The 16,699-nt window shown below is 44.1% G+C and overlaps 2 protein-coding genes across 3 annotated transcripts in view; one reads left to right on the top strand and one right to left on the bottom strand.

The window, feature by feature from the left end:
* Positions 1–720: 720 nt before the first annotated feature.
* Spase12 (Signal peptidase complex subunit Spase12) lies at positions 721–8,153 on the bottom strand. Its single transcript, XM_037423960.2, has 4 exons — positions 7,964–8,153; positions 7,817–7,876; positions 7,300–7,386; positions 721–977 (listed from the first exon to the last, which is right to left on the bottom strand). The coding sequence occupies exons 1-4, from the start codon at positions 8,015–8,017 to the stop codon at positions 870–872; spliced, it is 309 nt and encodes a 102-aa protein (XP_037279857.1). The 5' UTR covers positions 8,018–8,153; the 3' UTR covers positions 721–869.
* A 164-nt stretch (positions 8,154–8,317) lies between these two features.
* pcm (5'-3' exoribonuclease pacman) overlaps positions 8,318–16,699 on the top strand; it is a 107,354-nt gene continuing 98,972 nt past the window's right edge. For both annotated transcript variants that reach the window (XM_037423936.2, XM_037423943.2), the window contains exons 1-3: positions 8,318–8,513; positions 15,001–15,132; positions 15,249–15,349. In XM_037423936.2, coding sequence (XP_037279833.2) covers positions 8,439–8,513; positions 15,001–15,132; positions 15,249–15,349 — 308 coding nt within the window. In that variant the 5' untranslated portion in view covers positions 8,318–8,438. The remainder of the gene's footprint in view (positions 8,514–15,000; positions 15,133–15,248; positions 15,350–16,699) is intronic.

Below are 16,699 nucleotides of genomic sequence, written 5' to 3' on the forward strand. Positions count from 1 at the left end.
CCACACACAAAGAGGAATGTATTAAAAGAAGAAAGTAGACAACCATGCTTTGTCATCCTCTCTGGTCCCATATGTGGGCTCACTGTGTTTGTTGTTATAGTGCTCTTCGAAGCACACTGCTCACTTGAAGTAATATTATTAGGTATTAAACCTCTGCCAGTAGTTTCTGCGTCTCCTCATCTTCCCTGATAACATGTTTTAAGTTCAAAGCAGAAACTGCTAATGTCTGCCCTTTTCATCAATTTAACATGTTATACTGTTTAATGGAGCAGTAAATATAACTAATTGGCTTATTCTGGCAGCCATTGTAATGCTTTTTTAAAAGCCTTGATAGTGCCAGATAAAATGATTATGTGAAAATTCCACTGAAAAAAATATACTAGTAACCTTGAATGCATAAGGACAAAACATAATGTTTAAGTATTAGCATAAGGACTCTGTAAAGCTTAAGACACTGAAAATATCAATTGGCCAGGCACAGATTACCCTTTCGACATGTATCCTGTGTAATCTTTCTTACCTAAGCATGTTTAATGAGCAACAACGAATGTTTTAGGTGCGAAAAGCATGCCTGCTTGTCTAGAATGTAAGCTCGTACATGAACTGACAAGCTCTTTCATTTTTTCAACTCCAAGGAAAGGATTGATGACATGCTATGAGCCACAGTGCACTGCCGAGTTGTGACCCTGTGTGCACAAGCTGAGAAAAAGAAACACCATCTCCAAACAGTGTCCTCATATTTGTTCACTGAACTGAAGACAGTCTTGGATAATTTATTAATAAAGAACACACACCACATCCCCTCACTTCACTCAAAATATGGAAAAGCCTTAATGAAGAAAAAAAAATTGTTGAAAGCCCTTCGTTGATCACTTCTTTTTCTTGCTAGACTTGCTTGACGAGGAGCCAGCTTCGTCCCTCGCCTTTTGCCATGGGAGAGGGTTCTTACGGTACACCGGCCAGGGAGGCAGCGTAAGCTACAAAAGTAATAAATGCATGGCCACCTCAGAGATGATAGCACTCACGAATAGCAAAACACCATTGACAGCAACTCAAATGCAGGCTTACCGTATTTACTCGATTCTACCGCGCCCTCGATTGTAGCGCGCACCCGATTTCCACCGCGAAAAAAAAAAAAAAAAAACGTAAGACATCGATTGCAACGCGCACCCATTTTTTTTTTTTTTCGCTGGCCCGCACGATCACACCACTCGAAAAAACGATTCCTTTCGGAATTGTCTTCCATTTAAATTTGAGGTACGGGCGAAGCTTGCGCCCATCTGACGTGTAACAGAGCATTGCCGTCACTGTAGTTTTACCGTGGACCGATGTCAGCACGCGAACTTGCTTCGCCCCCTTCTTCTCGCAGGCATGTCGAAGTAAAGAGGCGTCTGATCGGCATTCCAGATTTGCCCAAGCAGGTAGCCGTTGTTGCGCCGCAAGTTTAGGACGAACCTCTGAAAACTGTAAAGCTTTTGATCGTACTTCTCCGCAAAAGTTTTCGCATATGCATGTCCCCCTTCGGAGGGAAGAGCCTCGTCTCTTCATATAGTTGATTAGCCAGCACCTGCTGGCTTTAAACTGGCTCCGCATTAGACCTTTTTCTAAGACTAATTGCATAGCCCGCACTTGGAGCAGTTCTGTCGTCACGGGCCGCTGTGCCGCTCGCTCCTGAAGCACATACTCGCCGAGCAGCTCTTTAATTTGCGGAAACCGACCCTGCTGTGGTTCACTGAAGCCTTTGCGTGAAGCTTTGCTGTCGACAATCTTCTGCTTTTGTTTCCGCCGGTCCCGCACGCACGTTTCGGGAACGACCGCGATGCGGCCCGATTTCCGTCCATTTCTGCACACGCGATGACTTTTCTTTTAAAAGCGGCATCGTGGTGCACTCGAGTTTTTGGAGTCGGCCCTTCCACGTCGTCGATGCTAATGCACTACTAGATGACGAACTCCTCAGCACACGTACGAAGTGCCGCACATGGTAAACACATAGGCAGAAATAGCCGACGCACCATGCCGATGCACGTAGGGGGCGGCCATTTTGAATTTGCGATGGCAATAGATTGACCGTAATTTTTTTGTTCGTACTTGATTGTAACGCGCATGCGATTTATGAACTCGCTTAACCGGAAAAAAGGTGCGCGTTAGATTCGAGTAATTACGGTAACAAGGAATGTGCCCTGACAAAGTGGGCTCAGAAACTATTTTAAACAGTGTGTATAAGTGGTACGGACAGTTATTAGTTATACAATCCTCTAAATAACGTGTCTACTACACTGAAACTTCAGAGATAGCAGAACAGCTACAATACAAATGTGAACATTTACTATCCTAGCTTTTATGAAATCTACACAGCAGCGATTGAGCAGAGTCCGTGACACTGACCAGTGGATATAGGTAAAGGACGTTTAAAATATAATTCTGGAGTAAAAGCACACAATGCCTTTGTAGCAATTGTGCCTTAGCAGCACCCGTGAAGCAAGCATTTGCCTGCAGCTTACTTCAGAAATGTAACCTTCCTGTGTGATTCTTGATAACAGAGAAAGTGCATTTATTCAGCAAGTGTAGGTGTACCATGTTAATTAAAAAACAAGAAATTGTTCTTGACTAAAGTAACTTACCTAGACGAGTATTCGTATCATGATCTCTAATAAAATTTCACTACATGTCGTGGTTTCCTAAGAAAACCAGGAATATCAGCCACGAAGAATTAGCCACATGAAACTCTCGGCATGTGCAAGGAAAACGCTGCTCTTTCTTCACTGTACGTGAACGCTTTACTGTGCCTGGAGTAACATGATGGAGGTCCGGCTGCACTTTCACAACATTTTTTTCACTCGAACATTTTTTTTTAACGGCAAATTTCACTGGTGGATCCGGAGTGGCCGCCGAAACCTTGGAGCGAGTACTCGGAATGTGCCAAATGAGATCTGCGAGTGGAACACGTGAATGCCCCGCGTGAGGTCTCTGCAGAAGTTTTTTACGCATACGTCACGAAACCAGTACCGTAAACGATTTTCTTTTCTGCTCTCGACATTTCAATGACAACTGTGTTGCCACGCAGTCTCGTGGAAAGCAGGGCTACCACTTTCCAATTTTAGGAATGTAAACAAGAGCACAGAGTTACTAGACCGCCTCAAAAAGGGCAACCCAGCTGTCCGACTGCACCAGAAATGATGGCAACGCATTCTCGAAGTTCCGGCGAAATCCGCCTCCGCAAGACGGAGCACGCTGAACACTCCTTCGCGGAGTGGATTGCTCCGAATCTACCAGTGGAAAATGCAAACTTGCTCTGAATCTACCAGCGAAACGCGGATTGTCAGCTTTGGAGCAAGAAAACTTGCTCCCGTTCGACGAGTGGTATTCGCCATAAACCTGCTTCATTTCGAGAGGGGTGGCAGTATGTACATACGCATTATATATCACGCAATTCTGACATTGCACCTTGTGACTGGGCTTACGATTTCAATGCTTCCAGTCTAAAACCTGCCAGGAGACTACTGGGATGATATGATTGCTTACTTGTTCTATATGAAACTGTCCCAACATGGCATTACTCATTCTCAGCAATGACAGAAAGGAGCAGGTTCTGAAACGCCATCAGGACTCTGAGACTTGTCAGTAATGGCTGACAAAGCTTGTCATTAAAGCCTTTACTGAGCGCAGGCTTTTTTATTTTGTCGACGGTGACAGAACCACTGAAGGGTTTTCAGCTACATTATTACTTTCTACCTAATTTGGGAGAGAGAGAGAGAGGCACCCGAGAGGAAAAAGTGGCCCCAAATACAAAAAAAAAAGTTTTGAGCGGCTTCACGCTAGTGGCACCAAGCTTAGACGAAGCGCAGAGCTGGGCAGCTTTCTTTGTTTCTCTGCGGCTTTCTCTCTTTCTCTTTCTAACAGTTCTTTTTTGTCTTCCTATCTCTATTTCTCTTTGTATTGTTTACCTTTCTGTTGTCTCTCTATTTCTCGCTTTCTATCTCATTTCGTCTATTTCAATAAGTGGTTTTGCCTGCATTATGCTAAGCAACAACAGCATACGACAGCATAGGACAGCCCAGGCCCCTAAAGTGCCCTGAAAGGGGCCCTGCAATTCTTTTTTAAGTAGCCATGCAATGGATTCTCTGAAAAAGCTTACCGCCTCACGAATTCACAGCCGCAAAAGCTTTTCGAATCCATTCAGTACGAGTAGAGTTACAAAAATTTGGCGCACCCTTCAAATGTATTCCCTCTTTTCGATGAAAGCACTGGAAGCAAAGTAGGGAAGGATGGCACGAGGAAAAAAAAAAAGTCTCGCACGCCTCGTGACCATGCGCACTTTGTTTTCTCCCTTCTTTCTTTATTCGAATACATGCCACACACGCATGGACAAGTCGCAGCGATCCCTGTAACGACAGAGCGCGCCATACTCAAATCAGCCAATGGCTGGTTGAATGGCTGTAAAGAGTGATTTTTGAGCTTTTTCAGTCATTTGTCGAGAGAAGAGACAGCCATTCCCGGCTGACTGAAATTTTATTGCGAATTCCAGGCAGCGTGCTGCGCTATAATATTTGACTCACATGTTATCGAGTGCCTCTACTACCGATCGGAATCGTTTTCTGGCCATGCTCAAAAGGTGTTGCAGGACGCCTTTAACATCATCATCATCAAGGCACTCGAAGAACAAGAAAAAGAAGACTCCTCCTTGGTGCGAGTGTGTGCTCAACATGCCGAAGACTGCTACGCTTCATGCGATTTTGCCTGCGTTACCCTAAACGACGAAGACAGAGATTCCAGGCCCTTATAGTTGCCCACTTAAAACCAGAGCACAGCATGGGCATATGGACGTACAAGTTGATCGAACAGAGCAGCCCAGTGAAAACAAGACGTAAATCGGTCTGAGCAATTTTGCGATAAGTTTAAAGGTGCCCTTAGTACTACTGTAAAATAAACCCAGTGCACCCTCACAACAAGAAAGGTCAGAAGGACCCAAATCTCAAGTTTGCGGAACGAAGACAATGCCATGCTGCGACCCTGGCTGCAAGCTCAGGGAAATTGGGGATATGCATAGCGGAAGGCGCAGGCGATTCAATGTGTTTCACCACAGCGGGAGCACGTGCAGAACGCATTCTAGAGCCATCAACTTGATGTGCTGGGACAAGATGCTCGCAGTTTGACGTTGCTTTTCCGCAATGACAGGAGCGACCACACGGAAGCATAAGCAAGGTCTGAAGTATTGTTCTGTGCCACGAGAGTGCAGACAGTACCAAGACACGGGATCCACTTGTAAAACCGTTGGTTGCCAGACAAGTCGTACGAGAGAGAAAGAAAACAAGTGTGGATAACAGCAGTTAAGAATAAAGTAAGTTCTAGCTCTGTCTCACCTTCAGTTTTGATTATTTCAATTCACTTGAGATCATTTGTTTTGACTACCTGAACCAGTACGTAACACGTCCATGCAACGACTGAGTAATGACAGCTCGGTGTCTTCTCTAATTGTGAAAGCCCAGTTATGATTGTATGCTGAAACAATTTTGCGTTTTCATTCTTTGCGATTGTGAGACGTAGCTGTCGTTGTTGGATGCAAGTCATACTGCGGTTAGCGTTGCGCTGTTGGTTGCTTTCAATAGAACTGTGCACATTGTGAAAGGTTCGCTGCCTGCAATTCACGCATCAGGAAGGCTGCATCATAGTGCCGGAACGAACAGCTGTGTATTTTCAGTGAAATTTGACATCGCATTGCTGGTTAGTTATATTTTTGTCGCTTCATTATAATGGTATTTATTCGAGTCACTGAATCAAACTGGCACTTATTAGATTCGAAGATGTGTGGTTTTCTTTCACGTGCGCCGCATGTATGCGTCTTACACTCTGTAGAGTGCTTCCAGTGTGCGCTAGTTGCGCGAGCTCATCAGGCACCTGATATCACATTGTGCCTGAAATTCAACACCTCTCACTTTGAGCCCCATTCATGCAGCAGGCCTTATAGATCTGTACAGTCGATATTTTCAAAAAATAGAAAGTGCAAGCACGACGCGACAATCGACAAAAAGAAAAAACAATGATGGCAGTTAAACTTGCTTCACAGCAGTTAAAGCTAAGCTAGCTGCCTGACAGCTTGGTCAGACTTTAACCTTATCAACTTATAACGATTGTTAGTGCTATGGCCGTATCATCTTTGTTTCTTTTTCGCACACCGCAAAAGTTCGTTCATGACAGTACGTGTCTGCTACATCCAGCATGCACATCGAAACAACAATCATGTTATTCATTGCAGACAATGTAGAACATTGATTGCAAGTGTGGCTTCACTTCGCACTGCATAAAGACCATGAGGTATACTTAAAGTGTGAAATAAGGAGGGGTACTTCGACCTATCGTACATGGTAATGCCGTGGACTTTGGAAATGCATGTTATGTTAAGTCAGACGTATTTGTCGTCTGCGCCACAACGTAAACGTGATGAACAAGCTTTTCTGATTTGATTACGTTCGCTTTTCAAAGTGACTGTCTCTAGATAGGACATTTTTTTTCAAGTGGTGCGCAGCGCTCCAAGTGCAGAGCGAAAGCTCTGCCCGTTCACGGAAATGAGTGGCAGTGCGGCAGAAAGAAGAGAAAACGCGCGGCGTACATTTACATTTTTCTGCCAGAGATGGCGCTGCCTGTCCAGCGTTTCAGCACCACCAAGCGTTTTGGGTCCTTATGGGGAGCAAAAGTTTTGCTTGCTTAGTGCCACTCTGATGCGCGCGCAACGCAGAGCACGTTGTTCGATAGGTAGGCAAGGAAAGCAGAAATTTCAGAACCAATGGCATATAGATGCCTGAGCGAGTGCTGGCAGCATGAGACATGCTTTGGGTTAGCATATATATATATATATATATATATATATATATATATATATATATATATATATATATATATATATATATATATATATATACACACATATGTGTGCAATAGGCCTCAGTGAAAACGAGTCAATTTATTTTTTCCTTGACCACTGCTGTCTTTTCTTGGCGATGTTTAATTATAAACATAACTCAAATACCAACCTAAAAAAGTTACTGGGCATCAAACAGAACACCAACTCATGTTTAGTTCTCAAAAATATTACAAGCACGAGATCCAACACAACGATTTCACAGAAGTATTAATCATTGCATAAGTCCTACTGCCCCAATCATTATCTCCCTGGCAACGTCGGCAATCGTTTCACGCAGGATCAGTACTGCACGCAACTAGGCACGGAATCGCCACAACTGCACCGGCTGCCAATCGAAGCGGCAGTTGACATGAACACCGCCAAACGAGCAGGTTGCTTACCAGGCAGGAAATGACGAAACCAATGCCGAGGCTGATGACAGTGTAGGAGAACTGCTGCACCATATATCCCCAAGCAAGTCCGGCAAACTGCAGCAAAAGACGACACAAAAATGAGCTCCTCGCGCGTAAGCTCCCACGGCAGAGTAAAAAGAACTAGTTCACGCCGCCAGTTCGACTAGCATACAAAACGTGACAATGCCTCAGTTACATTTCACTACCGCGAAAAGCCAGCATTTAATTCAGCCGTTCTGCGGTTCGACTTACCCGCACTGATACAAACTGTGTTTAGCACAATATAGCATCACAATATAGTCACACTATGCACACTAAATCGTACCTGAAGAAAAAAAAAAAGGAACTGTGACCTATAACTTTTGTTTTTCAGCTACTTCTTCCGCACCTCAACTATCGACGAAACGAAGATGACACGTCCGCATAAGGCTAGTTGAATCGCGGTTTCCGTTCGTAGTAAAGCCGCACCTTGCATTCATGAAACTGTCAGTGCAAGCCCACTTACCGCAAAGGCAATTATGACTACTTGAAATATTTTCTCCGCCGCTTTCTGTCCCTCGAAGTCCTGCAAAACGGGGAGCACCATTTGCACCAACGCGACACACGCAACAGCCGGCTTGCTGTAAACAGAGCCACGGCCTATTCAACGTACCATGTATGTAGGAATTCTGTCCAAGAGCGGTGTCAAAAAGGGTATGTCAATCATGATTGCGAGCTTGTGATTGCAATACCACTAGCAGAGAGAGAGTTCGTAAACGGGTTCTCAAACAGCTGAAACGAACACGTAAGCACGTAGCGTGTTTTCGCCTGGCGGGCAGGTCTGCGCAAGACGACAAGCAACGTCCGCGTTACTGTCACGCAGAAAATAAAAAAAAATAATTTTTGTTGCATATTGACTAAAAATTGTTTTGATAAACTCAATTATTTTATTTTAATAATTTACTCAGTTGTTGTTTGAGTTTTTGTTTTGAATTTTAGAAAACGTCAAATTGCAGGAACGCAGCAACCAAGGATTTGTCTGTTCTGTGTCTGTTCTCTGTTTTCAGCGTAATTGTAAATTTTAGCACACGCGATTTATTGGCTTTATGAGTGTGTAAAATCCCGAGCTAAACAAGCCGCACGCAAGAATGGGGGTGCCGAAGTTCTACCGATGGATAAGCGAACGGTATCCTTGCCTAAGCTCCGCTGTCAAGGAATATCAGGTAGGTTTGACGTCGCAGCGGCAGGTAATCCCAACCGTCACTAGACGCACCTCGTAGATCATGTTACAATAGGCATTGTTCTTGCGATAACTGGTTGCCACGCCCGTTTCGGCACCGTCAGAAAGGCAGTCTAACTTCGTGTGCGGTGCATAGCAGTGTGTCGCTGGGGATTCCCGCACGGAGCTCGATGCGACGTCGGTTCGAGATCGAAGGGGTGCTGACCGCGCTGAAGTACCGTATTGAATGGAGTGCCCCCGTCTCGGTCCATGCTCTACGTCCTAAGCACTTAGTTTTGAGCGCCGTCGATGAGATGGAGCGGCACTCGGCGTTAAAGAGCAGCATCTACATCAGGGCGCTTTGTAAATGAGGCGCGTCCATTGGGCACGTTTACGTTGGCGTGTTCTGACTTTTGTTTACAGATTTGCTAAGCAGTAGATACGAGGAATCAGTTACGCGACGCAATTTTTTTCATTTCAATTAGTCTTTTTTGGTAGATTACGTGGTTTACGCTGTAGTACATTACAGTCTGCTTCGTAAACAGTTTGTTGCAGCGTTTGGTGACTGCTCGTCTCAGCCTTGCGTTATCTCGATGTCCCCCACGGAAGCGACGTTCACAAGCCACTGATTTCCGCTCTGGATTGGGCTCCATGAAATTTTTGTGAAATTACATGTGCCGGCAGGAATCACTTGAAGGAAAATTTGCCGGCTGCTTGAAGTTCCCCGATATTTTCGTGTATTTTCCTATTTAACATTTTTATTGTCCATGTGACATCAGGACAGCAGTTGGCAAAATCATTAAAACGATTACAAAAACAAATCCTAGTGCTTACCGTAACCCTGTTGTTATGACTTTATTCATTTCTTTTAAACCTTTTATATTTGTTGCTAGTACAAAGTACAAGCATACCCTCATTCAGAATGTGCACTTGAATCTTGTCGTAACCTCTCGGAAATACTTTTAAATTCTTTCCTTTCATTATTTTGATGGCAGTCTGTGCCAGTATGATAAGTTGTGCCTGGAGAATGACCTTGTTAAAGGGGATATGTGTGATAAAAAAGGCACTCGTGTCAGTAAGAATGCAAGCTGAAACAAAAATGCAATACAAATGCCGAGGGGATCCTCCACCAAAAAGTCATCAGTTGGATGAGCTGGAGACTTGTTACAGTCGAAACTTGAAGTGTCGAAGGGTAAAACGTCACACTGAATGTGTACCACGTATTGAAGTAGTGGTGTTCCAGATCTCTTAGACATTAGGCATGAATTGTATGATCATCTATAGCCAACGTAGTGTTAACATGCGCCTGAGTGCACTGGATGCAGCATAAGTATTCATCAAGAACATACGCTTATTGCCATTTGTCAACATACTGTAGCACACGTAGTTTGATCTCAATCTCTATTACACAATGATTGAGACTAGGCATTGCACTCCACTTCACAGAAAATTAGATGGACCAGATTAAGAAAAAACATGTAACATGTGTTGGCCACACATCATTTTGCTATTCCCAATAAAGAGCTAACGCACCTGACAATCTGTCATGCTCCTTGAAAAGTGATTGATTTCTGTTAAAGGGACACCAAAGAGAAATGGTGACTTGCTTTTGATCGACAAACTGAGAACTCTAATGCCAATGTCTGACTATCATAAGTTCGTTATTAGCGGTTAAAATCCAGGTTGAAGGTTTATTTATAGTCTTGCCGCGGTGGTCTAGTGGCTAATGTACTGGGCTGCTGACCCGCAGGTCGCGGGTTTGAATCCCGGCTGCATTTCCGATAAAAGCGGAAATGTTGTAGGCCCGTGTGCTCAGATTTCGGTGCACGTTAAGAACCCCAGGTGGTCGAAATTTTCGGAGCCTTCCACTACGACGTCTCTCATAATCATATGGTGGTTTTGGGACGTTAAACACCACATATCAATCAATCGAAGTTTCATTTTTAAATGTCACGCCGAAAATACTGTCTGTGACATCAAAAATTTTAAAATGTATTTATTTTTGCTACATTGGCTTGATAAAATTCTCTGAGACGTTGTAAGCTAGGTCTATGGTGCTCACACATGATGTTTTTCATTATTATTGACTAGAACCTACGTAATACCCAGTAGACGCCTTCAAAATCTATGATGCCACGGTATTTGGTGCGGGGATCTTAAAGGAGCACTGACATCAAATTTCAAGATCAAGATGTGCCCATCATTAGATAGCTTGGTATGCAAAGGTCTTTTTGGCCAAATTTGAACGGCATCCGTCGCGTGGAAGTTATTTTAATTGAATGTCAAACAGCGTAGAAAAGCCAAAGAGAAAAAACGGAAAATAGACTGCCCTGCGACATCAACACTAGTGCTATGTGTTCGGTGTGATACATTCCACAAATACCATCCTGAGTGACGATGCCCTAGTAGCGACGACTAGTACGATCCGAGTGTTCTTATCGTGGCGCCGAAGTGCAGAAACGCACTCGCTCGTCGCGCCGGTTTGAATGATTTTGTGACATTATCAAGATAGAAACCACCTTTAGAAGAACGGCTAAAAAAAAGCATGATTAAACGTGTGCTGTCGATCAGCATGCCACGGAATTGTGAGTTGTAGGCGAGTTGCAGTCGTCTAGTTCGGCGCACAGAAAAAGTGCAATGAGAGTGTCTTTTCATATCACAGATGTGTTACCCATCAGCATGACCATATCAAAAGTGGAACAGCGTATAGTCGGATACCGTCGGTGACAAGTAACATGCAGGTATCGTTGAATTTGACTTTGCGTCCACGTAAAAGTGGCAATACCGTGGTAACCGCGAGAGGTTGGATAGATGGTGCCATCTGGAGGCGCGAAAAAGGACCGGGCAAGCAGGAAACATATTCTATTTCTCCGCTGATGCTCATTCGCGATAGCTATATTGCATTGACCCCTCTGCGTATACCTGAATTCTTTGCACGCCAAAACACACCAATATAGCTGAGACACACGAGCGAACATGGCTGAAGCGTGCATCCTCGGGCACCTCTGCAGTGCTGTTTGGAACGACGTTCGTTTCGGAATCACTGTTCTACAAAAGGTTGATCGAAGCAAAAATAATTCGCAACGTCGCGAATCAGGGGGATTTCAACACCAGACGATCTTATTGAAGCCGACTCGACACTTCGTACGGCGATGACAGCAATGCAGGAGAAAAGGCGAGGCTGAATGTGTCCGCCTAGCGGATGAAATGTTTGCGGAGCAGCTGAGCCTGACGTCACTCTTTTCTGTGGAGAAGTGGTCAGCTGTGGCGGGATTTGGAGGTGACCTTGAGGTAGCGCGACTGCTGGTGCTCCCAGCATTAGAAATGGTGGGATTGCCAACCGTTTTGAAGTGTGCGAGATACCAGTGATAGAAATCAACGAAAGTGATCGTTATTCATCCCTCAGTTGCGTTTTAGGTAGCGAATTGCTGCTACGGGGTCTATAGCTACTTGCCGACGCAAAAATCTTGGCACGAGTAAATTTTATGTCAGTGCTTCTTTAAGGTGGCGTCGTCTACACCCACATTTTCTTTTCACAAATTTTCTCCCTTACGAAGCGTCATGTTGTGATAAAAGGGGTGTTTTGAGGATTTTAAAATTGTACTTTAGTAATATGTGAAATCGTTTTGCTTGTAAGTGTCCCTTTAAAATATCATGTCACCATATTTGTTTTACCTTTGACAGCCATGTTTATAGTTCATTAAATAAAGAAAAGGTAGTGGTGAATGAAATCTTCTGTTGTGATTTATTTCTTTTGTAGCAGTCATGCTAGCTCTCTTTTTTCACCATGAAGTTTCACATTATGGTCACTGACACTTGTCCACGACCTGCTATATAAACTTCCAACCTGCTCATGGCGTTGCTCCCCCTGTCGCCAGATTTGCTTTTGCTTGTTTAGTTTTTTTGGTTCTCGAAACGGCCACAACACGCCGTGGCGCTATCACTAACCCCCATCGTGTTAGTGGCCACTTCATTCTCCGTACGCTCCCAGTCGCCGCCAACACAGAGTCTGAAGTTTGCTACGTGCGATAGGTGCCCCTTAGTAAAGCTGTTGTGTGTAATCAGTTGCTATACTTAGTCGGCAACATCGTCAAAAGACGGCAGCAGTATAATACCATTTTCTGCGATTGTATACGGCTGCGTTCCTTACTGCAAGTCCAGCGGGCGACTTTCTAGGAAGGTCAACTTTCCTTGCCCTTCCTACAGAACGACGTCAGTGTCGGCCGCGCTAGTGATGGGTGATTGAGAGAATGAGCATTTGGGTACACTTTGGAAGTGAATTGAACTATATTTTGAACGTTTGTTGCGTCGGACCCTTTGTGTGGAGTGTCCTTGCATACAGAGAAAAGCCACGACAGACGTTATATATATTGCCTCAATGTTTGGCGTCGCCACCCCTTTAAATTATGTTTTAAACTCGAGGAGTTGCATAAAATATTTTGCCATCTGCCCCCCTCACACCAAATTCCACTTCATAACAGCCTTTTTCCTGCCACAAAAATCAGAATGTCTATTCCATCACTGATAATGACTGCACATTCAATGTTGGAAATGTTGACGGGAATGTGCCTGCCAAATGCAGGTGTTTCAGTGTATGCTGAGTGAAATAAACTCATTTAAATTGCGAACTTGCTTCTTAATTCTGCTTCTTGCTGTGGGAAAGCTCGCACAGGTACCGGAAAGAGCTTCCGAGGAATCTACTTTTGTATCTTCAGCACCAAGCATGAAATTTATGAATTTGTCTAGTAGTGAGATATATATAGGACTTGTCTAGTAAATTGCCAGGGTGAATGTGTGAACAGCATTGAAATTTCGTTCTTTGAAGTTATTGCCAAACAGGCCTTCAGGATGCATTTTATGCATGATGTCAACCAAGAAATTTGGAAATTCAGCCTTTGATCAGAAACAGTGCATGCATTGTAGGTATTGCTATGCAGGTTAACGTAGTTTTGCAAACTGTAAAACTTGTTGGCATTATAAAATTTCGTGAAACAAGAAAGTGATATTGCAAAGTGGATAGTCGGCATATATAAAATGATAAGGAGAGCAACTGATTAAGTTGGGTTTGTCTCGTAATGCTTTTATATGAAGCATATTCTCAAGACAGTGTACCAGCAGTCATGAGAAAGCATGGTAGCCCCGCCGATGCAAGATACATTTTAATTTCATTGAAGGTGCATCAACATTTCAACTGACTGTAACCGCGATGACTAATTTTAGATGGTGGACAATTTGAAAATACTGTTGGCGCGAACTGTCGTAGCGGCAAGCCGCTACATTGCTCAAACTTGGACATGTGCAAGGGCCGCACGTTTACTTCGCCTTAAGTTTCCTTGACCCTGACGGTTACAATCATCACTCATCACACACCCTTCACGTCTGGACAGCGTGGAATTGGGGTGTCTTGAAACAGAAGTTCTTGCAGTGGCAACGAGTTGGTCCTGGAGACAGGCGACAGCGTGGGTCCAGCAGGACAGAGTGCCCTGCGGAAACTCCTGTTTCAAGATGTGCCGTCAGCCCCAGAATTACTTTTCCACAGTTGATGTGAGGCTCCGCGAAGCGAAGTTAGAAATGTAACGATTGCATTCGCCACTTTATTTTTAGTATATTATTTGTTTTTGCGGCCTACGTGTTCCCGACCGTCTGTTGCCTGTCTGACGGAAAGTCAGCTGATCAACATCAATTCCACTCGACTCCTGCGCGCATTATGACCAGCGTGTTGCCTCGAGATATTAAACCCTGTGAATCAGTCAGCGCACGCGTTAAAGGCAGAAACACACACACAAATGAACGCGCGCACCAGTGCGCGGGGACTTAGCCGCGCGCTCAATGTAAATGACGGCGCATCGTATGCTATGTGGGTAAGTTCTGGCGGCATCTGGTGGCACTTTCGGTCCCTACACATCAATTTTCAGGCCCATGCGCCGCCGTAAGAGAGCGCGCCGGTAAGCAGGTCGGAAGTTTATATAGAAGGTCGTGCACTTGTCGTCTCACCACTGTGTCTGTGAACTGCGTGTTGTACTGCCTGAAATATTTTCTCTTGCTTTCTCTCCTTCACATCTATGTAGGCACTAGTCACATGTGCATAGTCAAATAATGTAGACACAACTGCCCCGGTGGTCTATTGGCTAAGGCACTCAGCTGCTGGCCCCCCAGATCGCGGGATCGAATCCCAGCCATGGTGGCTGCATTTTCTATGGAGGCGAAAATGCTTGGGGCCTGTGTGCTTAGCTTTAGGTGCACAAACCCTAGGTGGTCGAAATTTTTGGAGCCCTGCACTACAGCATCTCTCGTAATTATATGTTAGTTTTGGGATGTTAAAACCCAACAATTATTAAGTAATGAATATGCATTGCTGGCAGATTATGTCCGTGTTGAAATCTTTCATTCCAGTCTGATAGTCACTCTTTGCTTTGTACTCCATTATAATATAATGCAATATGTTTATGAGAATGGCCAGCAGTTTCATTTCATTCCAATCACGCTTTCAGATTCCAGAGTTCGACAACCTCTATCTGGACATGAACGGTATCATCCACGTCTGCTCTCATCCCAACGATGATGACCCGCACTTTCGTATTACAGAAGAAAGAATTTTCTTGGATATCTTCAATTACATAGATGTGAGTATGATGTCACGTTATATAGATTTCGCTCAGTTTGTTGACCTGTTATTGGTGCAGTCAGCCTGGATATATGTGCTTTGTTTGTCTGACAATAGCCCAAATGTGGTTTTCAGTTCCTGTTTCGCATGATCAAGCCCAAGAAGACGTTCTTCATGGCTGTCGATGGGGTAGCCCCAAGGGCCAAGATGAATCAGCAAAGAGGCCGTAGATTCAAGTAAGTGCCTTCACATAGTCACGACTTGCTTCTGTGTGTAAGTGATATTTAGCTGGTGTATCGCTCATGCAGAAATTTGTGTGCTCCAAGTTGTGCCCTTATTCGAGTCACAGAGTAGTTGTGTTTAAGGGTTTTATGAACATCTCCAGATGGCGGGAAAGCTGTGCCTATACATCACCATGCTTAGCATAGTCCACAATGGATAGACGTAATGATTTCACCGTCTTCCCAGTCTGACAACTTAGAAATGTTCTAGCTAATGGACTCTCCTGTGATGTAGAAGTGTAAACCATTGAATCTTGGGGGGGGGGGGGGGGGATACATTGAATAAAGATTAGAGAATTGCCAATGAATAGCTACACCTACGAATAAAAACTCTTGTATGGACAGCAGAGTATCCTTCCTATCAATGATGCGCTTGTGTTGCTGTGGTCAATGCGGCTATTTATCAGCCATTATGCCCTATTCACCTCAGAAAGAGACTCTCATACGAACTTAAATCTGTTTTTATGGTCTTGTTTTTTTTAGCAAATTATTCATCAAGCATCACTAAACATGGTGTCATTATCACACTCATGCTACATACTAAAATTACGTCATATTCCTGAGAAACCAGTGATAATTTCCTCCATTCTTTCATTCTCAATAAAATGGCAAGTCACTTGTACACACAGTACGATCATAAACACTGTGTTGATCTTTTGGTTGTCCCTATAACACTGTGACTGAAGTATTTGTTTTCTGCCCCGCCGCGGTGGTCTAGTGGCTAACGTACTCGGCTGCTGACCCGCAGGTCGCGGGTTCGAATCCCGGCTGCGGCGGCTGCATTTCCGATGGAAGCGGAAACGTTGTAGCCTGTGTGCTCAGATTTGGGTGCACGTTAAAGAACCCCAGGTGGTAAAAATTTCCGGAGCCCTCCGCTACAGCGTCTCTTATAATCATATGGTGGTTTTGGAATGTTAAACCCCACATATAAAACAATCAAGTATTTGTTTTCTGTTTCTATGCTGTATGCTTTCTTTATTTAGGCATCCCTTGTGTAAATTCTGTTCATGAAATTGTTGGAAGCTTGTGACACAGGTAGCGGCACAGTATTGCAGTAGTGCAACAATCATTAGATGTGTTATTTGTGCTTCTGGTAGTACTAGCGTTCCCTATTAGATTAGAAGCTTAACCATTTGAGCTTTGTATACGACATGTACTTGTCTTGAGCAAACTTCTTCAAATAAGTTTCTTTGACAGGCAAAATTAGCAATGTCAAAGGTGCAGAAAAACTTGCTGCTTTCTAAATAACCGTGTCGCCATTCACTGTTGCTCCAAGTTTTTCTTCTATGCGCTTTAAAAGACGTT

This window comes from Rhipicephalus microplus, chromosome 3 (assembly GCF_043290135.1).
Source record: "Rhipicephalus microplus isolate Deutch F79 chromosome 3, USDA_Rmic, whole genome shotgun sequence".
Lineage (NCBI taxonomy): Eukaryota > Metazoa > Arthropoda > Arachnida > Ixodida > Ixodidae > Rhipicephalus > Rhipicephalus microplus.